The sequence below is a fragment of the Lepus europaeus genome, chromosome 5 (genome assembly GCF_033115175.1).
Source record: "Lepus europaeus isolate LE1 chromosome 5, mLepTim1.pri, whole genome shotgun sequence".
Lineage (NCBI taxonomy): Eukaryota > Metazoa > Chordata > Mammalia > Lagomorpha > Leporidae > Lepus > Lepus europaeus.
Window position 1 is genome coordinate 44,096,543 of NC_084831.1, and position 27,526 is coordinate 44,124,068.

The window sequence follows — 27,526 nt, forward strand, 5'->3', positions numbered from 1 at the left end:
TAAGACTTACTCTCACCTCTCCCCACTGTAATGTCCCATTCTGCATAAGAGCCTGTGGTTTTGGCTACATCTTCAGGCTAGTTGCAGCTTTCCACTCAGAGCTAACAGAGAGGGCTGAGGCCACCACAAGAGGAATTTAGCTAGTTCCATTCGGGCCGTCACCAAAAGACACCCCCCCCCCGCATCACCATGGCCCCAAGCCAACAAACATACATTATATAAGACCCCAGTCCAATAGGCACCTCCATAAGAGGAGTCCATAAGAAAACAGCAAGACCTTAGAAACCCAGTACACTTCTTGAAAACCAGTATCCTGCACTCTGTCTTCTCTCCGACTAGATGCTTTACTTTTGCTTTTGCATAAGTAAGATTTCTGCTCACCCACAATTGTTTCCCGGCTTTTTATTTCCATACTGAGCTGAGGAAAAGAACCCATCGATCTGCTCCAGTAACCTCCCTCCCCTTTGCGACTGGTAACATCTTGTTCATTTGTCCAGTCATTCAACAATGCTACCTACCGCTCACTAGTCGCTGTTGAAAAAGCAGCATCAGACATAGTTCCCTGCCTTCAAGGAACTTTCGGTCTTTCAAAAGCAGGCAAGTACAATCAAAACATTACAACTCAGATATATGACAATATAATGTGATAAGCCCTCTAAGAAAAAATGTTGTACAGCTTCAGAAACAGGAGAGGATGGAAATGGCCTTGGGTCAATTGGGGATGACTCTACAAAGAAGAAGGGTCATGTTTCCTGACCTGGCTAACACCATACCTGTTTCTGGTACCAGCTTCAGTGACACTGCCTCCTGGAAGCCTGCCTTCATATACCCTTTCTCTACCCCACACCCAGACTACAGACTCACTGTGTTTTCCCATAGAGCTGCAGGCACAGATTAAAGCGGGCTGGAGCAGTGAGTTCAGGATGGTTGAAGCATAGAGGACATGATTCACCAGAAATATCTAGAGAAATGAGCTAATGAAGGAATGAACGCTTGAAAGAACTGTAATTTCTCCTAGGACAGAAGGCTTCAACCAGATTATTAAGTCTGTCCTACCAGGGGCCATCTGAACTGCCTCTACCACATTCGTCTTGTCTCTAGCTGGCTGCCTCCTCGGCATGGTTCAAATTGTCCTCTTGTCCTGTGATCCTTTCCTAAGAGTCCTCCTCTGTCTGGGTCCAGTGCTCACCTTTCTGCGTACCGTGAGGCCAACCAGAGGCTTGGGGTGCTGCTGCTGCCGCTCTGTAGATAAGGCCCTCCAGTCATCACTTGGATGCCAAATTTAGACACCAAGTTCAAGAGACTCTCCAAGATCATCCCTTCTCCCACAGGGAACCGGTCTCTTGTTTGTACCAGTGTGCCTACTCCGTGGAAAGCCATGATGGGTAGAAAGAGCCGTAGTGTGACCACGCAGATGCCAGCTGGGATCTCTCTACCAGTGGGCACCCAAAATCAACATCCTAGGAAGAGGTTGGACTCAGAAAAACCTGGGTTTAACTCTGTACTTTGGTTGTCATTTGGGTTTTGGGCAAGTTATTTCAGCCCTCTCCAGCTCCATTTCCTCACTGCGCCAGCAGCTTATGGAAAGGGGGAGGGCAGTGATCTGATGTCTTGTTGTAGAGCAATCCTCCTGCAGCTGGGCGGGGGATGGGCTGCGGTGGGGGGGGGGGGGGCGGTCCAGAGGCTGTTCTGAGCCTGCTGAATAGAAGTGTTTCCAATTACCCGACAGGCTGGCCCCCACAGCACACTCTCCACTGTGACCCCTGAGCCAACCTCATGCTGTTGCCTAGCAACTCACCTGCATCACCCAGGGATCTGAGGCTGGGGCCCCAGCGAGGATGGGGAAATGACCACTTTAATTACAAAGGCCCGGGGGAATGGTACACCAGTCCATTCCTCAAACACTCGCTGTGCTCCCACCCAGAGCCAGGCCCCGTGCTAGGCAGTGGCAATTTAGAAATGATAAAACTCCCTTTCCTTAAGGAACCCATCAGGTAGCACGGCACAGATTTATCCATTTATTCGAGAAATACTCACCGAGTGCCAGCCAACAACAGAATAAACACGTTAGAGCATATTCACAAATCTAACAGTACACACACACAGTGTGAGGATGAGCAATCCACAATCACGCACAGAAATATGGAATTTCCATGAGTGCAATGTAGGATGAGTGAAAGAAGCTGGAGAGAAAAGAATCCATTCCATATGATTCCATTTAGATAAAGTACAAAAACAGGCGAAACCAATCTGTGCTGTCAGAAATCAGGATTGGAGGCTTAGGGGGTGGTGACTGGAATGCAACATGAGGAGGGAACACTGTTTATAGATCTAGGTTCAGGTTACATGTGTGTTCAGTTTCAAAAGTTTATCAAGACTGTACACGTATGACACCTTCACTTTGCTGTATGCATATGTTAATAACAACATTTTCAAAAGAAATATGTATTGACTATCTACCATATACGCCAGGCCCTGCAAACAAAACAGCATGATAAATACAAGGGGTCTGGGAATCACAAAGAAAGGATCCCCAGCAACTGCACCCAGTTTGTGGCAAAGGGCCTGGAGCAAAGCTTCCTGGAGGAGCGAGCTCTTAAGCAGGGAGAGTCTAGCAGGCAGGGCAGAGGAAGCAGAGCTGTTCAGGCATCAGAAACAGGCAAGGGAGGCAGGAAATGAGCCGGGAAGTCCCAGAAAGACCCAACCTGCGGAGGGCCAGGAATAACGGGAATAGTGACTAACTATCTGCGGTGTGACATGCAGTTTGAAATCCTTCACCAGTTTAAATTTATTTAAATCCACCAACCATACAACGTGGCAGGAGCTATATCATTCCTATTTTACATGTAAGGTAATGGAGGCACAGTCGGGTCAGTTAATTTGCTTAAAACTCCATTAGAGGGGCCGGTGCTGTGGCGCAGTGGGTTAACACCCTGGCCTGAGGCGCCGGCATCCCTTATGGGCGCCGGTTCTAATCCCGGCTGCTCCACTTCCAATCCAGCTCTCTGCTATGGCCTGGGAAAGCAGTAGAAGATGGTCCAAGTCCTTGGGCCCCTGCACCCACGTGGGAAGCCCAGAAGAAGCTCCTGGCTCCTGGCTTCAGATCGGCACAGTTCTGGCTGTTGCAGCCAATTGGGGAGTGAACTATCAAATAGAAGACCTCTCTCTCTCTCTCTCTCTCTCTCTCTCTGCCTCTCCTTCTCTCTCTGTGTAACTCTGAATTTCAAGTAAATAAATAAATCTTAAAAAAAAAAAATACTCCATTAGAGGGGCTGGTGCTGTGGCACAGCAGGTAAAGCTGCCACCTGCAGTGCCGGCATCCCATATGGGCACCGGTTCATGTCCCGGATGCTCCACTTCCAACCCAGCTCTATGCTAAGGCCTGGGAAAGCAGTAGAAGATGGCCCAAGTCCTTGGGCCCCTGCACCCATATGGGAGACCCAGAAGAAGCTCCTGGCTCCTGGCTTTGGATAGGCCCAACTCTGGCCATTGCAGCCATTTGGGGAGAGAGCCAGTAGATGGAAGATCTCCCTCTTTCTCTCTCTGCCTCTGCATCTCTGTAACTCTGCCTTTCAAATAAATAAATAAATCTTTTTAAAAAAATTAGAAGGGGCCGGCACTGTGGTATAGCAGATTGAGCTGCTGCCTGCAATGCAGGCGTCCCATATGGGTGCCACTTCGAGTCCTGGTTGTTCCACTTCTGATCCAGCTCTCTGCTATGGCCTGGGAAAACAGAAGACAGCCTAAATCCTTGGACCCCTGCACCCACGTGGGAGACCCAGAAGAAGCTCCTGGCTCCTGCTTCAGCCATTTGGGAAGTGAACCAGTGGATGGAATATCTTTCTCTCTCTCCCTCCTGGCTCTGTAACTCTGACTTTGGAAAAAAAAAAATTAGAAGTGGCAGAACTGAAGTATTCACACAGGCAGCCAATTGCAATGTGCTTGACCACTGCCCTGTGTCCTCCAGGTCATTTAGTCACAGACTAGGTCACTGAAGGGTGTTTACACAGAAGAGTAACATGATCGGATGTTTGCGTAACGAAGACTATTCTAGTTGCTCTGTGCAAAACTGTGTTGGAGTGGATGGGGCCAGAGTGGAGGTGGGAAGACCAAGGAGAGTGCAGCTCCAAGAGTCCAGGTGAGAGAGGTTGAGGTCCAAAGGAGGGGGGAGGCCAAGCAGAGGAAAGAGGGATTTTTAGAAATCACTAGCAGGGGGGCTGGTGCCATGGCGTAGTGGGTAAAGCTGCCGCCTTCAGTGCCGGCAACCCATATGGGCGCTGGTTCGAGTCCCTGCTGTTCCACTTCCAATCCCACTCCCTGCTAATGTGCCTGGAAAAGCAGCGAAAGATGGCCCAGGTCCTTGGGGCCCTGCACCCACGCAGGAGACCTGGAGACCAGGAGGAGACTCTAGACTCCTGACTTAGGATCAGTCCAGCTCTGCCATTGAGGTCCTTTGGGGAGTAAACCAGTGGATGGAAGATCTCTCTCTCTCTCTCGTTGCCTCTGCCTCTGTAACTCTGACATTCAAATAAATAAATAAACCTTAAAAAAAAAAAAGAAAGAAATCACCAGCAGGACCTATCTGCTTTTCTTTTACACACTTCTGTGGAAATACAACCCATGAGGAAGCAAGCGCATTAGATTTTATTCAACTTCAGGCGCAGAGAGCAGATGTTTCTCGGCTCAGGGCACGCTGACTATGTTTGTAAATGCCTCGCTCTTACTTTATTGTTTATTCTCTTATCCTCTTTCCTCACCCCACCCTTAGGTAACTCTTCCAGTGTGTTTATTGTGTATCCATTTTTAGTGTACTTGCAAAATGCGTATTTTCATTTTGAGTGCACATATTTTACACTTATGTACATGGTACCAGGTTGTCCGTCTCATTCTGCACCTTTTAAACAACACACTGTATTTTTCAGGATCTATCCCTGCTGTTAGGTGCATCTTCAGCTGGTTGTTTCTAACTGCTCTAGAATTATAGAACTGGGTTGACACTACAGTGCTACAGAAAGTGTTCTACATGGGCCCGCATTGTGGCATGGCGGGTAAAGCCTCCGCCTACAGTGCCGGCATCCCATATGGACACCAGTTCAAGTCCTCACTGCTCCACTTCCAATCCAGCTCCCTGCTAATGTGCCTGAGAAAGTAGCAGAAGACTGACCAAGTGCTTGGGCCCCTGCCACCCATGTGGGAGACCTGGAGGAAGCTCCTGGCTCCCAGCTTTGGCCTGGCTAAGCCCTGACTGTTGTGGCCACTGGGGAGTGAACCAGCAAAAGATCTCTGTCTCTGTCTCTGTCTCTCTCTCTGTCTCTCTCTCTCTCTCTCTCTCTCTCTCTCTGTAACTCTGACATTCAAATAAATAAATATATCTTAAAAACAAATAAAGTCTTTAGAACATATTTTAAAGTATTCTATCATGGAGTAGGGAGACTTTGGCTATAACCTCCGTCTCTGTGGTTGAAACTTGGGTAAGTCCCTTTCTCTGTCTGGCTCTCAGCTTCCTCATTTGTAAACTCAGAGGTTCCTTCCATGCCCACCTCCCCTTCATTTTACACACAGGAAATTATGGTCTAGAAAAGGGGAATGCCTTGATTAAGGACACACAGCAGTTATCAACAGTTAATTTGGGCCGGCGCTGTGGTGCAGCAGGTTAATGCCCTGGCCTGAAGCACCGGCATCCCATATGGGCGCTGGTTCGAGACCAGGATGCTCCACTTCCGATCCAGCTCTCTGCTGTGGCCTAGGAAGGCAACGGAGGATGGCCCAAACCCTTGAGCTCCTGTGCCCGTGTGGAAGACCTGGAGGAAGCTCCTGGCTCCTGGCTTCAGTTCGGCGCGGCTCCAGTTGTTGCAGCCAACTGGGGAGTGAACCGATGGATGGAAGACTTCTCTCTCTCTCTCTCTCTCTCTCTCTCTCTCTCTCTCTGCCTCTCCTCTCTCTGTGTAACTCTGACTTTCAAATAAGTAAATAAATCTTAAAAAAGAAAACCAGTTCATTCAAGTGAGCCTACATTTACCAAGTGCCAACTCTGGTGCTAAGTGCTTTAGATTCTTAAATAACCAAGCTCTGCTGAGTCCCTCCCCATCCTCCTCTAAACAGAGCTGTGGTCAGATGCAGTAAAGATATTAATAAGATCAGCTTCAGACAGAATCTAAGGCAGCACCCCACTGCCCTAATCAGGCCCCAAAATAATCCTGGTCTCAAGAAAAGGAAAGAGATTGTGTACTGTGTGTCCTATTTGCAAACCAATTATTTATTGCTACAGCATTTTTAAGTGACCTGATACAGTAAGACAAATCACCCTTGTCTATGTGCATGCATAATGTTATACAGTAGTAACATCATAAATAAAAATTTATATTTAGATTGTAAAAATATTTTTGTTGTTCCACAGTATTTTTTTTAAGATTTATTTATTTGAAACACAGAGTTACAGAGAGAGAGGAGAGAGAGAGATCTTCCATCTGCAGGTTCACTCTCCAAGGGGCTGCAAACAGCCAGGACTGAAGCTAGAAACCAGGAGCAAGGAACTCCATTCGGGTCTCCCACATGGATGGCAGGGCCCCAAGTACTTGGGCCATATTCTGCTGCTTTCCCAGGCACCCTGGCAAAGAGCTGGATCAGATGTGGAGCAACCAAGATTCAAACAAGTGCTCATATGGGATGGTAGCATTGCAGGTGGCAGCTAAATCTGCCAGCAACGCCAGCCCCTGTTGCACAATATTTACAAGATGCCAAGAACTTTACATGTGTTAGCCCATGAATTAGGAGGTACTATTATTATGCTCATTTTAAAGTAAACAAAACAGAAGTAAAGTTATATTACTTGTAGATCAGTAGATTTTAAGCAATTTGAATGAAACCCACAGTGGAAATACAGTTTACAATGCCACCACCTTTCAAATAAACAAATAAATCTTTTTTTTTTTAAAAAAGCAGTTATTCTTGGCCGGCGCCATGGCTTAACAGGCTAATCCTCTGCCTTGTGGCGCTGGCACACCGGGTTCTAGTCCCAGTCGGGCGCTGGATTCTATCCCAGTTGCCCCTCTTCCAGGCCAGCTCTCTGCTATGGCCCGGGAAGGCAGTGGAGGATGGCCCAAGTGCTTGGGCCCTGCACCCGCATGGGAGACCAGGAGAAGCACCTGGCTCCTGGCTTCAGATCAGCGAGATGCGCTGGCCGCAGCGGCCATTGGAGGGTGAACCAACGGCAAAAAGGAAGACCTTTCTCTCTGTCTCTCTCTCTCTCACTATCCACTCTGCCTGTCAAAAAAAAAAAAAAAAAAGCAGTTATTCTTAAAAAAAAAAGAAGCACAAGGCCCTGCCTATAGGATATATATATATATATATATATATATACATATATATACATATATATATGCCATAATCATTACAAAATGACAAACTCTTTGAAATTATATTTTTGTAAGTTTTTGGTTTTTTTTTCCAATTAAAAGGTAGAGCAACGCAGATTGAGGCAGAGAAAGAGAGAAAGATCTTCTATCCACTGATTCACTCCCAAACTCCTTCAACAGCCAGGGCTGGGCCAGGCTGAAGCTAGGAACCCAGAACTTTATTCAGGTCCCCCATGTGGGTGGCAGGGAACCAAGCACTTTAGCCATCACCTGCTGCCTCCCATGGTGCACATTAGCAGGAAGGTGGATCAGAGCAGAGCAGAGACTCAGACCCAGGCACTTGGATGTTGGAAGCTGACATCCCAAGTGCCATCTTAACTGCTGCCCCACAGTATCTTCCTTGGACTTGTGGTTCTCTTAAATGTGAATTCTCACGTCCTGAGCACCTGCTCTTTATCAAGTCCCATACTGCAGGTTAGAGACACAGGTTTGAATCAAGCATAGTCCTGAACTCAAAGAGTTCACAGGTTCCTCAAAGGTAACACACAGGGCATGGCACAGCAAGTTAAGCTACTGTTTGCAATGCTGGTATCCTATATTACAGTGCCAGTTCCAGTCCTAGCTGCTCCTCTTCTGATTCATCTCCGTGCCAATGCACCTGGGAAAACAGACCCGAGTAAATGGGCCCCTACCACCCACATGGATCCCTGGATGGAGCTCCAGGCTCCTGACTTTGGCCTTACTCAGCCTTGGCCATTGTAGCCATTTGGGGAGTGAACCAGCAGATGATCTCTCCTCCCCTCTCCCTCTCTCTATAATTCTGTTTTGCAGATAAATAATTTTTTAAAGATTTATTTATTTATTTAAAAGTCAGTTACACAGAGAGAGAAGAAGAGGCAGACAGAGAGAGAGAGAGAGAGAGAGAGAGAGAGAGAGAGAAAGAGAGAAAGAGAGAGAGAGAACGAGCACTTACATCCGCTGGCCCACTCTCCAGATGCCTGCAATGGCCAGAGCCATGACAATTCGAAGCCAGAAGCCAGGAGCTTCTGCACCCATGTGGGAGACCCAGAAGAGGCCCCTGGCTCCTGGCTTCAGATCTGCATGGCTCCGGCCATTGCAGCCATCTGGGGAGTGGGCCAACAAATGGAAGACCTCTCTCTCTCTCTGCGTCTGCCTCTGCCTCTCTGTAACTCTGCCTTTCAAATAAGTAAATAATCTTTTAAAAAAAATATTCTGTATGCTGTCTACTTCCACATTTATCTCTTAGATCTCTGCAATTCCAGACTCATATTTATCCAATCTAACTGGACATGGGAACGGTGTGTGAAGCCAGCTCCTAGAGTCGATTATTACATTTTCAGGACTTTTGTGGACCTCTCATTGACTATCACCATTACTAAAAATCAAATTTTATAAACTTTAAATAAACTAGATTTAAAACAAAGGTAGTAGTCAGGCTCATAATTTTCTCATTATTTTACTTCTGTGGTCTTGAGGTTATTGACATGTCTTCTATAATGCTACATAATGGTATATTGCCTTCTCTTTCTAATGTACCATGGTTGGTACATCAAGTTGGTAGCTCAAAAATCAGTGATGGTGGGATAATTATGCTACAGAAACAGGCAAATGCCAATAACCAAGGACTGATTTAATAGGGTTGGCACTGTGGTGCAATGGGTTAAGCTGCTGCTTGCAACACTGATATTGGTATCTCATATTTAAGTGTCTACTTGAGTCCTAGCTGCTCCACTTCCAATCCAGTTGTCTGCGAATGCACCTAGGAAGAGAGCAGATGATGACCCGAATCCTTGGGCTCCTGTCACCCATGTGGGAGGCCAGGATGGATGGAGCTCCTGGCTCCTGGCTTCAGCTTGGCCCAGCCTTGGCAGTTGCAACCATTTGGGGAGTGAACCAATAGATGGAAGATCTCTCTCTCTCTCTCTCTCTCTCTGTCTCTCTCTGTCTGTCTCTCTGTCTCTCTCTCTCTTTCTCTCTGTCTCTCCCTCTCTGTCATTCTGCCTTTCAAATAAAGACATCTTTAAAAAAAAAGAAAGAAAGAAAGAAAAAAGTATAGCCTTAAAAAAAGAGAAAGAGTGGGGCCAGCACTATGGTACAGCAGGTTAATCTGCCGCCTGAAGCAATGGCATCCCATATGGGCACCGGTTTGAATCCTGGCTGTTCCACTTCCAATCCAGCTTCCTGCTAATGCACCTGGGAAAGCAGAGTGGATGGCCCACATCCTTGGGTCCCTGCACCTATATGGGAGATTCAGAAGAAGCTCCTGGCTCCTGACTTTGTTGTAGCCATTTGGGGAGTAAACTGGTAGATGGAAGACCTCTCTCTCCCTCCTTCTCTTTCTGTACTTCTGTCTTTCAAATAAATAAAATGGAAATCTTTTTTTAAAATGTCAATTTATTGAGCTGGCGCCGTGGCTCAATAGGCTAATCCTCCGCCTGCAGCGCTGGCACACGGGGTTCTAGTCCCTGTCAGGGAGCTGGATTCTGTCCCGGTTGCTCCTCTTCCAGGCCAGCTCTCTGCTGTGGCCAGGGAGTGCAGTGCAGGATGGCCCAAGTGCTTGGGCCCTGCACCCACATGGGAGACCAGGAGAAGCACCTGGCTGCTGCCTTCGGATCAGCGCGGTGCACCAGCCGCAGCACACCAGCCACGGCGGCCATGGGAGGGTGAACCAACAGCAAAGGAAGACCTTTCTCTCTGTCTCTGTCTCTCACTGTCCACTCTGCCTGTCAAAATAAATAAATAAATAAAAATTTAAAAAAATATATATATATAAATAAAAAAGATTTGAGGGGCCAGCGCTGTGGTGCAGTAGGTTAATTCTCTGCCTGCGGCACCAGCATCCCATATGGGTGCCAGTTCTAGTCCCAGCTGTTCCTCTTGCAATCCAGCTCTCTGCTGTGGCCTGGGAAAGCAGTAGAAGATGGCCCAAGTGCTTTGGCCCCTGTACCCACATAGGAGACCGGGAAAAAGCACCTGGCTCCTGACTTTGGATTAGCGCAGCTCCGGTCGTTGCGGCCATTTGGGGAGTGAACCTACGGAAGGAAGACCTTTCTGTCTCTTCCTCTCACAGTCTGTAACTCTACCTCTCAAATAAATAAATAAAAATTTTTTTTTTAAAAAAAGCACCACCCCAACATTTAAAAAAAATAAGATTTATTTTGAAAGGCAGAGTAACAGTGAGAGGGTGATATCTTCTATCTGCTGGTTCAATTTCCAAATGGCTGCAAGGGCCAGAGCTGGGCCATGCCAAAGCCAGGAGCCAGGAACTTCTTCCAGGTCTCTCATGTGAATGAAGGAGTCTCAGGACTTGGGCCACCTTCTGCTGCCATCTTCCTGGGCCATTGGCAACAGGCAGGACCCAAACCAGCACCCATATGGATCCTGGCTTTGCAGGTTGTGGCTTAACCAGTTATGTCACAATGCTGGCCCCATTCTCTCCTGCTTTTTACCACGCAGAGTGGTATTTTTGCTATCATTTGACTCCGATTTGTCCCCAAACTCATAGACTTTAATAATCCCCAGAGTCATAAGTTAATGGTCTTTATGAGAGCAGAAACTTAATCCAATGTGGCATTTATAAATGGGGCCTAGGGGGAGGTCCTTGGGTCAGTGGGAATGTGCCTTCTGAACAGAGTTCTTGACGAGGGTTGTTATAAAAGCCTGAGCTGGGGGCCAACCATTCTGTCTGCTTCCTGGATCACCAGGTGATTCTTCCTACACATCTGCTCTGCTGTTGCCATCCAAGACCCTCACATGGGCCAAATCAAAGGGTCCACCTAATCATGAACTTGAACCTCCAGAACCCAGGTAAAAACTAATTAAAGCTTTTTTTTTTTTTTTTTAGAGAATTATTTATTTACTTGAGAGGCAGAATTACATACAGAGAAAGGGAGAGACACAAAGAGAGGTCTTCTGCAACGGCAGGAGCTGGGCCAATACAAGACAGTAGCCAGGAGCTTTTTCCAGGTCTCCCACCTGGGTGCAAGGGCCCAAGGATTGGGCCATCTTCCACTGCTTTCTCAGGCCATCAGCAGGAAGCTAGCTCGGAAGTGGAGCAGCCAGGACTTGAACTGGGATGCCAGGGCCATAGACAGAGGCTTAACCTACTATGCCACAGCATCGGTCCCACTAATTAAAGTTTTTTATTGAAGTTTTTGCTTTCTCCTCCTGCCCCACTAGAATGTAAATTCAAGAATTTTTGGTCTGTCTCATTCAATAGTATATTAATAGCCTTTAAAATAGTTCCTTGGGCTGGCGCTGCGGCTCACTTGGCTAATCCTCCGCCTACAGCGCCGGCACCCCGGGGTTCTAGTCCCGGTTGGGGCGCTGGATTCTGTCCCGGTTGCTCCTCTTCCAGTCCAGCTCTCTGCTGTGGCCTGGGGGGGCAGTAGAGGATGGCCCAAGTCCTTGGGCCCTGCACCCGCATGGGAGACCAGGAGAAGCACCTGGCTCCTGCCTTTGGATCGGCGCAGCATGCTGGCCACAGCAGCCATTTGGGGGGTGAACCAACAGAAAAAAGAAGACCTTTCTCTCTGTCTCTCTCTCTCACTTCTATAATTCTCTGTCTCTCTCTCTCACTGTCTAACTCTGCCTGACAAAAAATAAATAAATAAATAAAATAGTTCCTTATACAAAACAGATGCTCAACAATTTGTTGAATAAGCAAATTATGAATTGAGTGCTTTAAATATCCATAAAAACTCATTATAGGAAAGAGTAGTAGTAGGAATCCTGAAATGACTTCCCAATTCTTGTAGGCACTCGGCTAACAGTGTGTGCTTTTCTTTATGCTCTGTAGGTTCCTTACTTGTGTAGATGGGCTACTTGGAAATAAGTTTTTTCAGGAACATCAAAAAATTCATAGACTGAAAATAAAATTATAAAACATACACTGTTGGCTAAAATCAAAAGCATCTCACATCCGATTCTAGCACAGATAAGGAACAGGAGTCACCAGAAATTTTAAGAAAAATGAATATTTACTGAGTATCTAATACATGCCAAAAGGTCATAACGATAACTAGGGGGGCAGGTGTTTGGCCTAGCTGTTAGGACACCTGTGAGGACAGAGCTCATATTCAGAATAGCAGAATACCTGGGCTCCGGCTCCCTGCTAATGCAGATCCTCGGAGACAGCAATGATGATCCAAGTATTTGGGTTCCTGCCGCCCATGTGGGAAACCAGGATTGAGTTCCCAGCTCCTGGCTTTGGCCTCTCTGCTGTTGTGGGCATTTGGGGAGTAATCGGCAGATGAGAGGTCTCTCTCTGCCTCTCTTTGATACTAATGATGATGATTCAGGCACAGTTCTGCCTATCCTGAAGATGCTCGCAGCCTGGTGGGAGAGACAGCCACAAACAATGACAACTACATGATATTGCCATCTGCCCATGAACAAAAAGATGCAACAGGTACAACGGCATCGGAGAGGAGGGAGTGATTGAACACAGTGGATGAGTGGGAGACATCTGGGCTGGGTATGAAGCATGAACAGGAGAGAAGGAAATGGCCTAGGACAGAAATTTATAATTGAGAAACATTTTACTGTTTACCACCCCCCCATCCTTGCTTATTAAAAATGCCTAGCTATCTGGATTTTAGCAGCAAGTAGCTTGGCCAAACTTGCACAAGTCTCAGTTGTGGAAAGCAGAACTTGAGAACTCTTGATTATTGGGACACGCAAAGAAAAGCTGAGTGAAAGAGACAGATGGCAGGAGGGGAGCCCAAGGGCTTTACAGGGGCAGAGCTGGCAAGAGAAGACCAATTAATAGCTGCAGGACTCATCATGGGCTTAAGGCTCCTACAAGAGAGGGGGAAGAAGGGCAGCAACACGTGCTCATGCCTTAGCCCTTGCCTGGAGCACCCTCTTTCTGATAATGTTGTCCATGCCTGAACAGACAGACCACCCTGATGGCAGTACACAAAGGTCTGGCTCAAGTCCTGTTAACTATGTGATCCTGTGACTGGCCTCACAATCTTGGCTTGCCACAGCCTGGACAGTGACTCAGGAATCAAGCCCCTGATGACTGCTCTACCCTCACCTGCCCTCCACCATAGTAGCCAAGCGCCCCTCTCAAGCTCTGTGCCTTCATAGACACTGCTCCCAGAGAGTTCCTCTTTTAATATGTAGCTCTGGTTCCACCACCTCCAAGAAGCCTTCTCTCCCTGGCTGCTCTGGCCATGAATCAGCTGCCTCAAAGCCCTGGGGTTTCCTCTGTCCCAGCATCTGTCCTCTCCCACCCACTCTTCCCACAACAGCCAGTGGTATTTTTCTGCAACACAGGATCCCCTGTGGTACTGCCCCACTGTAAAATAAAACAAAACACCTTTTTGGCTTCTTGATTTGATGTCATTTCTACCTACCTCCCCACCTTCCCTTTCATCCTTCCATCTTTCTTCAACCAAACTACCAGTCTTCATTTCTCATTGCACTTTCTTTTTGTTAGTTCTTCAAAATATCTCTTGGCCGGCGCCGCGGCTCACTTGGCTAGTCCTCCGCCTGCAGTGCCGGCACGCTGGGTTCTAGTCCCGGTCGGGGCGCCAGATTCTGTCCCGGTTGCCCCTCTTTCAGTCCAGCTCTCTGCTGTGGCCAGGGAGTGCAGTGGAGGATGGCCCAAGTGCATGGGCCCTGCACCCGCACGGGAGACCAGGAGGAGGCACCTGGCTCCTGGCTTCGGATGGGCGCAGCACGCTGGCCATAGCAACCATTTGGGAAGTGAACCAATGGAGGGAAGGCCTTTCTCTCTGTCTCTCTCTCTCTCTCTCTCTCTCTCTCACTATCTAACTCTGCCTGTCAAAAAAAAAAAAAAGCCTCTTAAACTAGCAGATATGTGAAAATTGTACATATGCGGGGTACCATGTCACATATGTACACTGTGAAGTCAAGTCAGGGTAAAGATATCTATCCTTTCTAGAATGTAACCTTTTTTTATATTAAAAACATTCAAGTTTTTAGTTTTTAAAATAGAAAAGTAAACAGTAAATTTTTTAAAAAGATTTATTTGTTTTATTTGAAAGTCAGCGTTCCACAGAGAGAGGAGAGGCAGAGAGAGAGAGAGAGAGAGTCTCCCATCCGCTGGTTCACTCCCCAGATGGCTGCAAAGGCCAGAGCTGCGCGGATCTGGAGCCAGGAGCCAGGAGCTTCGTCCGGGTCTCCCACGTGGGTGCAGGGGCCCAAGGACTTGGGCCATCTTCTACTGTTTTCCCAGGCCATAGCAGAGAGTTGGATTGGCAGTGGAGCAACTGGGACTCGAACGGGCGCCCATATGGGATGCTGGCACTGCAGGTGGCTGCTTTAACCTGCTATGCCACCGTGCCAGCCCCGAAGTCCACTTTTTTAAAACTTCCACAGATGATGGAGAACATGCAGAATCTGCCGCATTTGTCTTCCTGTGTCTGGCTTATTTCACCTAACATAATGACCTCCAGTTCCATGCATCTGCAATGCACCATGTTTCTCCCCCCCTCAGGACCTTTGCACTTGCTTCTTGCTTTCAATCTGGCTAATTTCTATTCATTTGTCAGAGCTCAGCAGAAAGCTGCCTTCTTCTAGAAAGTTCTCCCTGGCCCCTATGCTAGTTTAGGAGCTACCTACCACAATAGTCAATTTAGAGCTAATTATGAAGTATTATTAGTACTTAAAGATTTATTTATTTGAAAGGCAGAATTACAGAGAGAGAGAGACAGAAAAAAATCTTCCATCCATTTACCCCCAAAAAGGCCACAATGGCCAGGGCTGCGCCAGGCCAAAGCCAGGAGCCTGGAACTCTATCCTGGTCTCCCACATGAGTGGCAGGGGCCCAGGCACTTGGGCCATCATCTGCTGCTTTCCAGGCACATTAGCAGGGAGCTGAAGTGAAAATGGAATAGCTGGGACCCAAACCAGCACTTATATGGGATGCTGGCATTGCAGGTGGGCCTTAATTTGCTATGCCACAACCCCAGTCCCATGAAATATTTTATTTTTTTATTTATTTATTTTTGACAGGCAGAGTGGACAGTGAGAGAGAGACAGAGAGAAAAGTCTTCCTTTGCCATTGGTTCACCCTCCAATGGCCGCTGTGGCTGGCGTGCTGCGGCTGGTGCACTGCGGCTGGTGCACCCCGCTGATCCAAAGCCAGGAGCCAGGTGCTTCTCCTGGTCTCCCACGGGGTGCAGGGCCCAGGCACTTGGGCCATCCTCCACTGTACTCCCTGGCCACAGCAGAGAGCTGGCCTGGAAGAGGGGCAACCAGGACAGAATCTGGTGCCCCGACCAGGACTAGAACCCGGTATCCCGGCACTGCAGGCGGAGGATTAGCCTATTGAGCCGTGGTGCTGGCCATGAAATTTTTTTTTAAAAGATTTTTTTAAAAAAGGTAGTGCAACAGAGAGAAGAAGAGACGCACAGAGAAATCTCCCATCTGCTGATTCACTCCCCAAATGGCTAAAAGAGGACCCCAAACACTCAGGCCATCTTCCACTGCCCTCCCAGGAGCATTAGATTAAAGATGGATTGGAAGTGGAGCAGCCAGAGAGAAGTCAAACAGGCACTCCTGTATGGGATGGGTGGCTTTTCAAGTAGCTGCCTAACCCGCTGTGCTACAACGCCGGCCCCTAATTACAAATTATTTGATGTCTGTCTCTCCCTTGATAGGGATCATGCCTATCTTGCTTCTCACTGCATGAGCGTCACCCAGAGCAGAACCTGGCACAGAACAGGTGCTCAAGAAGTGTTTGCTGATTGTCTACAGGAGTGCTTAGTCTTTACATGACACACGACCTCCCCCTTAGTTGGCTTCTTTTACACCAGCCTGGGGGTTCCTGCAGGGACTGGCACAGGGTTGGCTGCCAGCTCCATGCTTGGCACTTTGTGGGCCTCACAGGGAGAAACTGTGATTTGCTTCCCAAATACCCCATCCATGACGACCTGGGACAGAGTTGCTGGTAGTGCTGTCAGCACAAAACCTTTAGCTGTCAGCCCCTACTGGGGTAGGACCATCTTGCCCCTGTCACAGCCCTGCCCAGATAGTTCCACATCCAATACGTGGATGAAGACAGTGGCATTAGGCCTGGCCATCTTAACTCATCTTGGGGGAAAAGGGCTCCTATGGGCCATTCTAGCTCCAGAGCCCCTGCTGGGTCGGCCAGGCCAGTCCTAGAGTCTGCAGGGAGCTCTCCACTCCTGCCTCTGCCACTCCAGCTGTGGATCCCTAGGGTGCCCCCTCGTTAACATCCTGCTCTACAATCCCCATCCTACACTCTGCTTCCCAGGAACCCAACCCCCAATAGGCCGTCAGCTTCTCCAAGCGGTCCGTTCCTGGAACATTCATTCAAATCCCTAAACGTGCATGCTCCATTCCGCTGTCCGTGTGTCACATTCATTTTTCAATGGCTGGAGGGCCGAGGGGCTGGAAGGCTAGCCCCGTTACACAGACGGACAAACTGAGGCCCTCAGGGGTGGAGTAACCGGCCTCAGGGGCGCTGCACTGAATGAGAAGCTCAGGTCTCAGACCAGATTTCTGCCTCCCGTTCTGCACTAAGTTGCTGCCTCCTGGAGCAAGCAGGAGCCCCACGAAGAAAATCCTACCCTCAGTGGTCAGAACCTAAAAGCCTGGCTCTGGGGTCCGGGCCCCGGGGCGCATTCCAGGGCTTTTGTAGGACCCAAGGGGAAACTGAGTTCCGGAGCCCAGAGCTCGCCGCTGGAGGAAAAACGAGAAGGGGGCGCGTCCTGCCTCGCGGGGCCGCCTCCTCCCGCCCCCCACGCCGATTCCCCACGCCTGGTCTTTGGCCTTGCATCGCCGCCCCTCGGAGGAGAGCCATGGTGGCGGCGGTGGCGGTGGCGTGGCTGCTCCTGTGGGCCACGGCCTGCGCGCAGCAGGAGCAGGACTTCTACGACTTCAAGGTGGTCAACATCCGGGGCAAGCTGGTGTCGCTGGAGAAGTACCGCGGCTCGGTGAGTGCGTGTCCGCCGGGCAGGGCCTGCGGGGGGCGCCGGCGGCCTGGGGCCCTGCAGGGTGTGGCTCTGGCCGCTCAACACCCGGACTCGGCTGGCACCCGCACCGGGGCCTCCTGTCCGCCCGGAGCCAGCCGCGTCCGTCCCGCGACTACGTGGCACGGCCCCTGCGCGCAGTGAAACCCGAGACTCGCAGCCCGCGCCCACTTCGCTCCCGGCGGCCCGGGACAGCGGGGTCCGGCCCTGGCAGGCAGGCCCAGCCTTTGCCATCCGCGTGTGGGAAAAGTCACCTTAACATCGTGCGGCCTTTGCCTCTCCGTCCCCGGGTTCCACGTTGGGGACCGGGCAGTTGCTGATGCGGAGTCAGTGAGAACACTGGAGAGCAATGTGCGGGGAGAGGGCGGTAGCATTTTAGGTGCACGGGGACCTTCCCACGGCCCCGTCCTGGAGAGACAGGAAGCGTTTGCACGAGGCCACGCGGCACTAGGCGGCCACCAGCCTGGAGGGGAGTGCACTCCCCTTTCCCTCCCTCCTGGCGAACTCTGTGCAAGGCAGCGGCAGGGCCCAGACCCGGGAGCTCTGCAGGCGGCTGGCTCCTCTTTACCAAGAAGGAATCAGCTCTGAGAGGCGAGAGGGGGTCAGAGAGGGGCGTAGCTGGGCGCAATCCTTGATATGAGAGTGCATTTTTGCGGGACTAAAAAGAACATTCCAGACAAAGGGAATAGTCCTAATCCAGGCTCAGGAGCCAACAGCCAGAAGGGAGAGAGGGGGAGGGCCGGAGCACTTCAAGCCGCGGTAGGCCCAGAGGGATCATGGCAGGCCTGGAGGGGCCTGGATACTGCCCATTGCTGGCATGGGCTGGAGTGAAGACTTCTTCCAGGCTGCTCTCTAGATGGACCCGGGGACCCCTGTGGCTAGACCACAGGAAAATGGTGTCAGCCTTCTGGGTGCAAGGCCATCTCCAGGGAAAAAAGTATTGGAGAGAGCTTGCTGGAGTCCTGGGACAGTCATTCCTGTCCTGACTGTCCCCGGGGTGTTGTTCCACTTGAGACAACCGTGTAAAAGCTCTTAGAAAGCTTCGGAGTGCTCTGTCCCAGGACAGGAGCCTCATCTACGACTCAGGGCACAGAGCCAAGGCGAGTAGGGCCCTTTCCCATTCACACTTTTCTTTCTCTCTGCGGCTTCTCACCAGAGAGCTCCAGAGTTAGCACCTGACCAGCTCTGCTGCTCATTAATTCATCGTTCATTACTGAGTGCCTACTGTATACTAGAAACCAACCCAGACCCTGGGAATACAGAGGTGAACGTAACAGTTTTCTGCTTTACTGGAACTTCTCTGTGGGAGAGAGACAGTTAACAAGGAAGCAAGAATGAACAAGGTGATTCTCAGTAGTAACAAGTGCTAGGACAAAAACAGAACAAGGCCACACAGAGGCAGAGGTAGAATCCCATTCCAGAGACCCTGCTCCTAGTAGCCAGATGTAGAGAGAAACCTGGAACAGGTCAGTCCGGAGAAGCTGTAAATGGGGCTATGAGTTAGGCCAAGCTAGGTCTGCTGCCTGGAAAATATGCTCATTGAGTCACCTGCACACATTTTCTGGCTCCTGTTACCTGGCTGGCACCCATGAGTAAGAGTGACATGGTTTATGCCCATGAGCTCATTAGGACGTAGACCAGTGTTGAGTATAGGTGTGCGGGTGACCACTTAGGTGTGTGCTTGTGTACCGTGTGGGGTTGTGTAGTGTGGCCTGCGAGTGGTATGTGTGTGTGAATGGCTTATTAGCTTGCTTTGCATGCTTCAGAGTCTCTATCTGCTTGTGTAGTAAGTATCTATGTAAATTAAGTAAATGTTGGTGTGTGTCTGTGGTTTGGTCTCTAAAAATCAAGCGGTGGGTTGCAGGGATGGAACTAGAAACAAGATATCCCCACTTCCAACAGCGTGGGTAGACACACAGGTGTGGGTTCATAAAGATAAGCAACTTTTGGGGCCAGCACTGTGGCGCAGTGGGTTAACGCCCTGGCCTAAAGCGCCGGCATCCCATATGGGCGCAGGTTCTAGTCCTGGCTGCTCCTCTTCCAATCCAGCTCTCTGGTATGGCCTGGGAAAGCAGTAGAAGATAGCCCAAGTTCTTGGGCCCCTGCACCCACGTGGGAGACCCGGAAGAAGCTCCTGGCTCCTGGCTTCGGATCTGCGCTCTTGCGGCTATCTGGGGAGTGAACCATCGACAGAAGACTTCTCTCTCTCTGCCTCTCCTCTCTCTATGTAACTCTTTCAAATAAATAAATAAATCTTTTTTAAAAAATATAAGCAACTTTTAATGTTCTTATCTTTTTTTTTTTTTTTTTGACAGGCAGAGTTAGACAACGAGAGAGAGAGACAGAAAGGTCTTCCTACCTTCACCCCCCAAATGGCCGTTACGGCCAGCGCGCTGTGCCGATCCGAAGCCAGGAGCCAGGTGCTTCCTCTGGGTCTCCCATGCGGGTTCAGTGCCCAAGGACTTGGGCCATCCTCCACTGCCCTCCTGGGCCACAGCAGAGAGCTGGACTGGAAGAGGGGCAACCGGGACAGAATCCGTCACCCCAACCGGGACTAGAACCCAGAGTGCCGGTGCCACAGGCAGAGGATTAGCCTGTTGAGCCACGGCGCCAGCCTAATGTTCTTATCTTTAATGCTCCTGGAAGACCCCAGACTGGGGAAGAGAATAAAGAGTCCCAATTTCTCACCAGCCGGGGCAGAACAGGGCAGATGCTGCCCACTAATGGGGGAAATTGTTCATATATGTGGTGCACATCTGGAAGCCCCTGCATGCTTGATTTCATGTGTGCCTGTGTGCATGCGTTTGTGCATAGGTGGGAGCATTGTACACACATTCGCATATGTACAGAGTGTTCTTGTATTTGTAAGAGAGCATTGATATGGCCGGCGCCGCGGCTCACTAGGCTAATCCTCTGCCTGCGGCACCGGCACACTGGATTCTGGTCCTGGTCAGGGTGCTGGATTCTGTCCTGGTTGCCCCTCTTCCAGTCCAGCTCTCTGCTGTGGCCCGGGAGTGCAGTGGAGGATGGCCCAGGTCCTTGGGCCCTGCACCCCATGGGAGACCAGGAGAAGCACCTGGCTCCTGGCTTCAGATCAGCGCGGTGCATGGGCCGCAGCGCACCGGCCACAGCGGCCATTGGGGGGTGAACCAATGGAAAAACCTTTCTCTCTGTCTCTCTCTCTCTCACTGTGCACTCTGCCTGTCAAAAAAAAAAAAAAAAGAGAGAGAGAGAGAGAGAGCGCATTGATGGCCAGAAGAGTCACATATGAGGTTATCTCAAAAAGTTTATGGGAAATGGAATTAAAAGGTTTTCTTGGGGGGCAAGTGTTTGGGGCAGCTGCTGAGATGCCCACATCCCAGATTAGAGTGCCTGGGTTTAAGCCCTAGCTCCAGGCCCAATTCTAGCTTCCTGCTAATGTGTACCCTCTGAGAAAGCAGATGATAGCTCAAGTAGTTGGGTCTCTGCTGCCCATTTGGGAGACTTGGATGGAATTCCTAGCTCCCAGCTTTGGTCTGGCTGAGTCCTGTCTGCTGGGGGCTTTGGAGAGTAAACCAGCAGATGGGAGCTGTCTCTCTACCTCTTCCTCTATGCCTCTGTCTCTCTCTGCTGCTAAAATAAATAATTTTTTAAAAGTTCATAGAAAATTTATTTATGCAAAAATTATGCATGGGTTTCATTTTTTTGCACCAAAATAAACTTTAAAAAAATTAAAAGCACAGTTTATTAATTAATCAATTTCTGAAAGGCAGAAAGACAGAGAGAAATAGAGACTTCCATTCATTGGTTCACTTCCCAAATGCTGGCAAGAGGGCTGGGCTGAGGCCAGGAGCTTGGAACTCAATCTGGGTCTCCCACGTGGGTAACAGAGACCCAGCTACTTGAGCCATTACCTACTGCCTCCAGGGTGTACATTAGTAGGAAGCCAGGTCAGAAGTGGAGGAACCAGGACTAGAAATAGGCACTTGGATATGGGATAGGAGTGTCTCAAATTGCATCTTAACTGCTATGCCAAATGCCTACTTTTAATTCCATTTTCCCATAAGCTTTTTGAAGTACTTTTTTTTTTTTTTAGGATATAATTTATTTGAAAGGCAGAGTGACAGACAGACAGAGAGAAAGATCTTCCATTGCTGGTTTATTCCCCAATTGGCCACAATGGCCAGGGCTGGGCCAGGCCAAATCCAAGGAATGCCATCGTGGTCACAGAGGTGGGTGGCAGAACCACTAGCACTCGGGCCATCTTCTGCTGCTTTCCCAGATGCATTAGCAGGGAGCTGGCTCAGAAGCACAGCATCCCAAACTCAAACTGGTGCGCCAGTATGGCATGCTGGGTCACAGGCAATGGTTTAAGCCGCCACACCACAGCAATGGCCCCTGAAGGAGCTTCCTATGTGGGCATGTCAGGGCGTGTACAAGCGCCTGCCTCGTCACTGCACTGTGCACGTGTCTGAGCTTTACCTTGGTGTTTGTTTATTTATTAGGTGTCTCTGGTGGTGAACGTGGCCAGCGAGTGTGGCTTCACAGAGCAGAACTACCGAGATCTGCAGCAGCTGCAGAGGGACCTGGGTCCCCGCCACTTCAATGTGCTCGCCTTCCCCTGCAACCAGTTTGGCCAACAGGAGCCGGACAGCAACAAGGAGATCGAGAGCTTCGCCCGCCGCACCTACGGGGTCTCTTTCCCCATGTTTAGCAAGGTCGCGGTCACTGGCACTGGTGCCCACCCCGCCTTCAAGTACCTGATAGGTGAGTCTTGGTCCCTGAACTGGCCGCGGGTGCAGCTCCCTGGGCAGCAGAAGGCGCTGGCTTGCTGGCTGACTGGCTGGGGCCCCTGCCCCTAGGTAACCCAGCACAAAGGTTGAGCTGAGGGTTAAGAAGTCTGCACACCTGCTGCCTCCCAGCCCTCCCTCTGAGTTACTCCGGTGCACTTCTCTGGGATCCTGTTTTCCCAGGCAGGGGGGCTCCTGGAAGGAGACAAGGCCCTCACACGTAGCCTCGTGTAAATTAGCTGAGTTTGTGTGGGAAAAAAAATCAAGGCGCAGACAGGGGTGCTGCATGCGTGGGGAAGGCTGACCAAGATGGCTGACAGGAGGCTCCTACCCTGAGTCAAAGACCACCAGGTCTGGAGGCCGTGGGAAGGAAACCTTTCGAGCTAAAAGACCAGATCTTCATATTTCTGGGATAGTTCCCTTCTCCAGCCCCGGAATAGGGTCCTTCTGCTCCTGTTTTCTCCCTGGGGCCTTCCGCATCCTCTAGAGCTCAATCTGCCTCCTCCAGGTTTCTGGATGCCTCTGTACCGCTCACCACCTCGCCACCCCACAACCTCTTCATGGAAAGGGATACACAAACAGCACTGTATTTTTTTTTTAAGATGCTTTTTCTTTCTTTTTTTCTTTTCTTTTTTTTTTTTTTTTTTTTTTTGTTATTTTTGACAGGCAGAGTTAGACAGTGAGAGAGAGAGAGAGAGAGAGAGAGAGAGAGAAAGGTCTTCCTTTTTCCATTGGTTCACCCCCCAATGGCCACTGCGGCCGGTGTGCTGAGGCCAGCGCACCGCGCCGATCTGAAGCCAGGAGCCAGGTGCCTCTCCTGGTCTCCCATGCGGGTACAGGGCCCAAGCACTTGGGCCATTCTCCACTGCCTTCCCAGGCCACAGCAGAGAGCTGGGCTGGAAGAGGGGCAACAGGGACAGAATCCGGCACTCTGACCGGGACTAGAACCCGGTGTGCCGGCGCCGCAGGCGGAGGATTAGCCTATTGAGCCGCGGCGCCGGCATGAACAGCACTATATTATAGCAAACAGAAGGCCCCTCACTGAGGCAGATCTGCGCGTCCCTCTGTGGGTCCTCCGATGTTTGCCTTTTCCTCTTTGGGTTTTTATTAGTTCTTTCCCAGTTACCATAGTTAGAGATCAAACCCAGCTTTGCTTTAGAAGCACCCAGGGAGCTCTTAAAAATACATCAGTGTGGTACAGCAGGTTAAGCTGCCGCTTGCTGCACTAGCAGTTCATATTGGAGTGCCAGTGTGTGTCCCAGCTGCTCTGCGTCTGATCCAGCTCCCTGCTCATACGCCTGGGAAGGCAGTGGAAGATGGCTCAATTACTTGGGTCCCTGCCACCCATGTGGGAGACCCAGTGGAGTTCCTGACCCCTGGCTTTGGCCCAGCCCAGCCCTGGTTGTTGTGGGCTTATGCAGAGTGAACCAGCAAAAAGAAGATCTCTCTCTCTCTCTCTCTCCTTGTTGCTCTGCATAAGCCTGAGACCCACTGAAGCAAGGGCTGAGAATCTGTTTATTTTAGCACTTCCCTTCTTCCCACTTACTCTGACACAATCAGCCCATGGATGAACACTTGGACATCATTGAAGTTGTGTGTGTGTGTGTGTGTGTTTGACAGGCAGAATGGATAGTGAGAGAAAGAGAGACAGAGAGAAAGGTCTTCCTTTTTGCCGTTAGTTCACCCTCCAATGGCCGCTGCAGTCGGCGCATTGTGCTGATCCGAAGCCAGGAGCCAGGTGCTTCTCCTGGTCTCCCATGCGGGTGCAGGGCCCAAGGACTTGGGCCGTCCTCCACTGCCTTCCCGGGCCATAGCAGAGAGCTGGCCTGGAAGAGGGGCAACCGGGATAGAACCCGGCGCTCCAACCGGGACTAGAATCCGGTGTGCTGGCGCCGCAAGGCAGAGGATTAGCCTGTTGAGCCATGGTGCCGGCCGTCATTGAAGTTTAATTACAGAATAGGGTGTACTGTCCAGTAACTTGAGGTCCTTAATAAAGGAGGATTTGATGCTGCTTCATCAAGCACTTGGCAGGAGCCTAAAGCAGTCGTGTGCTGCCGTGGCCGTACACTGGAGTCTCCTGGAAAGCTTTTGGAAAATACTGAAAATACTGATGCCTGAATCTTACACTCAGTGACTCTGATTTAAGTGGTCTGGGTATGGCCTGGGCATCAGAACTGTTCCACCAATTCCAGGAGCAGGTACCCAGGGGAAAACACTTCATTCTCCTTCCTCCTTTTTCCTCTAGAGACTTCTGGGAAGGAGCCCACCTGGAACTTCTGGAAGTACCTGGTGGCCCCGGATGGGAAGGTGATCGGGGCGTGGGACCCGACGGTGCCGGTGGAGGAGATCAGGCCCCAGATCACCGCGCTTGTGAGGAAGCTCATCCTGCGGAATCGAGAAGACTTGTAGCCCCGCGCCCTCGGCTGCCACCGCCTGTGCAGCTGTGACCAGAGAAAACTCGAAGGTGCTTCAGAGGGAGAGACCACGGCCTCGCCTTCATTCCCTCGTAGCCCGCCCACCCCATCAATCTTACAGGGGAGGAGTGCTGGTGTTCTGATGATTTGAATCTTAGAGCAACCAATAGGAACCCTGGCCAGTGAGAGCTCTTGACCAGTGAATCACCAGCCACTAAACTTCTGGCCAGTGAAGATTCGTGGCGAGCAGAAGTCTATCAAGCAACCGTCTCTACAACGGGGCCAGTTCCTACCTCACAGGGCTGTTGTGGGGATTAGGATGGAATCCCTGTGGAAGCGCCAGGGCAGTGCTAACTAAATAGGAGGCACTCAAAAGGGTTTTTTGCATATAAACCAAAGAACAACTTGTGATCAATAAAAACTTGCACCCAACATGAATTTCCAGTGGGTAGCCAAGACAAAAATTTACTCATTGTCTTTCTTTCTGTGTGTGTGTGTGTGTGTTTCTTAAATTATGTAAGATGCAAAGCTCATTGTAAAAATCCAAAAAATACAGAATGACATATAATAAAAATGGAAGTATACCCTCATTTTTTATACTCTCACTCTCTAGAAGTAAATACTTTGCAATTTGGTATGAAGACTTCCAGGATTCTTTAAAATCAAGCCAGTCAGTATTACCCAATAAACACTTATTGACCAAAAGTATACTACAATAAAAGATATTCAAAGGAGGCCAGTGTTGTGGCACAGCAGGTTAAGCTGCTGTCTGTGACATTGGAATCCCACATGGGCGCTGGTTCAAGCCCCAACTGTTTTGCTTCCAATCCAGCTCCCTGCAATGTGTGTGGGAAAGCAGTGGAAGATGGCCCCAGTGCATGGGCCCCTGCACCCATGTGGGAGACCAGGATGGAGTTCCAGGCTCCTGGTTCAGCCTGGCCCAGCCTTTGCTGTTGAAGTCATTTGGGGAATGAACCAAGAGATGGCAGATATGTGTGTATGTGTCTCCTCAATCCTCCCACTCTCCTCCCCCACCAATCTCTATAACTGCCTTTCAAAGAAAGAAATAGATCTGTTAAAAAAAATATTGGAAGCCAGTGCTTGGCATAGTAAATTAAGCCTACGCCTGTTCTGACCCAACTCTCTGCTATGGCCTGGGAAAGCAGAATAAGGCCCAACTGCTTGGGCTCCTGCACCCACGTGGGAGACCTGGAAGAAGTTCCTGCTCCTGGCTCCAGATGGGCCCAGCTTCGGCCATTGTGGCCATCTGGAGAGTGAACCAGCAGATGGAAGACCTCTCTATAACTCTGCCTGTCAAATAAATAATATTTTAAAAATTATATGGATAGGTCATGAAAGCATATAGATCAACAATAAGTACATGAAAACAATTTCGGCCTCATCTAAGTTGGAAGTAATGTTTAAATTATATCTACTACTGGTAAGGATGTGAGCAAATGGCATTCACATAAATTGTTGGACCATAAAGTGCCACACACTTTTGGCAATATCTTCTGAGACAAAATGCTTGTACCCTCTTACCCATCATTTCCCCTTCTAGAAACGTGTTTCTGTACCCAGATACAGACCCTGTCAGTCTCCCTGGAGGTCCCGGGGTGGTAGCTTTTCTCACTCCATATTCTCTTCCACAGCAACCTCATTTTGTCTCAGGGTTTTGACCATCTGTACCCTGATGATGCCCAGATCTCTCCCTTGTGCCTTCCCTGGACTCCTACCCACCTGCCTACTGGGCGCCTTTATAAACACCTCAATTCAGCACGTCCAGAACTGAAATCATCACCTCTCCCTGACACACCTGCTTGCCCTTCCACGCAGCCCCCGCTCCCCGAGCCTTCCCCTTCACACACGCATCCTCAGCACAGGCCCTGGCTCTGAGCAAATTAGACTGAGCTGTGCAGTAAGCATTTTGAGCACCACCTCCCTGCCTGTCCCTGGCTGGCCCCTCTCTGGAAACCAAAGATTGTATGCGAACTGTCCCTAGGAATGTAAAGTCCAGCAGAGGGCTTTATACTCCAAACTAGACCTGAATTACTGTAGACGATACCAGCTCTCTGCTATTCCTGAGTGCCCTCTAACACATGCTAGAATACCCTATGAAAAATATCACTTAGGGGCCAGTGCTGTGCTGCAGCAGGTTAAGCCGCTGCCAGCAGTGCTGCCATCCCATATGGGCATCGGTTCAAGTCCTGGTTGCTCCACTTCCAATCCAGCTCCCTATTAATGTGCCTGCTAATGCCAAGTGCTTGGGCCCCTGCCAAAATGTGAGAGACCCAGAGGAACTCCTGGTTCATGGCTTTGGCCTGGCCCAGACCTGGCCATTGCAGCCACTTGGGGAGTGAACCATAGGATGGAAGATCTCTTTCTTTCTCTCTTTCTCTCTCTCTCTCTCTCTCTCTCTCTCTCTCTCTCTCTCTCTCTCCTTCTCTCCCCCTCTCCCTCTCCCTCTCTCTGTAACTCTGCCTTTCAAATAAATAAATAAATAAATCCTAAAAAAGAAAGATGTTAATAAAAATCAAATATTAACCATTCAAGTGTTAGCTGATAACCAAGGGATTAATTTAAAAATAAGATGTTAGTAGATACTGGCTAACCAATGACTAAGGTGATAGTTGGCAAGGATTTAATTGATTTTTTCCCTCTTTTAAAAAATATTTATGTTATTTATTTGAAAGAGTTACAGAGGGAGAAGGGAAGAGAGAGAGAGAATCTTCCATCCTCTGGTTCACTCCCCAAATAGCTGCAACAGCCAAGACTGGGTCAGGTCAAAGCCAGGAACCAGGAACCAGGAGCTTCATCCAGGTCTTACACATGGGTACAAGGACACACAGACTTGGAACACCTTCCACTGCTTTCTCAGGTTCATTAGCAGGGAGCTGGATCAGAAGTGGACAGTTGTGGGGCTGGCATTGTGGCATAGCAGGTTAAGCTGCCACCTGCAATGCCAGCATCCTACATGGATGCTAGTTCATGTTTCAGCT

The 27,526-nt window shown here is 49.7% G+C and overlaps 2 protein-coding genes across 2 annotated transcripts in view; one reads left to right on the plus strand and one right to left on the minus strand.

The window, feature by feature from the left end:
* Window positions 1–27,526, minus strand: part of TUT4 (terminal uridylyl transferase 4) — a 215,245-nt gene that overhangs the window by 179,513 nt on the left and 8,206 nt on the right. The window lies entirely within an intron of this gene.
* Window positions 17,119–25,093, plus strand: GPX7 (glutathione peroxidase 7). Its single transcript, XM_062193341.1, has 3 exons — window positions 17,119–17,308; window positions 21,829–22,090; window positions 24,359–25,093. Exons 1-3 carry the CDS (start codon window positions 17,174–17,176, stop codon window positions 24,520–24,522), a joined length of 561 nt encoding a protein of 186 aa, XP_062049325.1. The 5' UTR covers window positions 17,119–17,173; the 3' UTR covers window positions 24,523–25,093.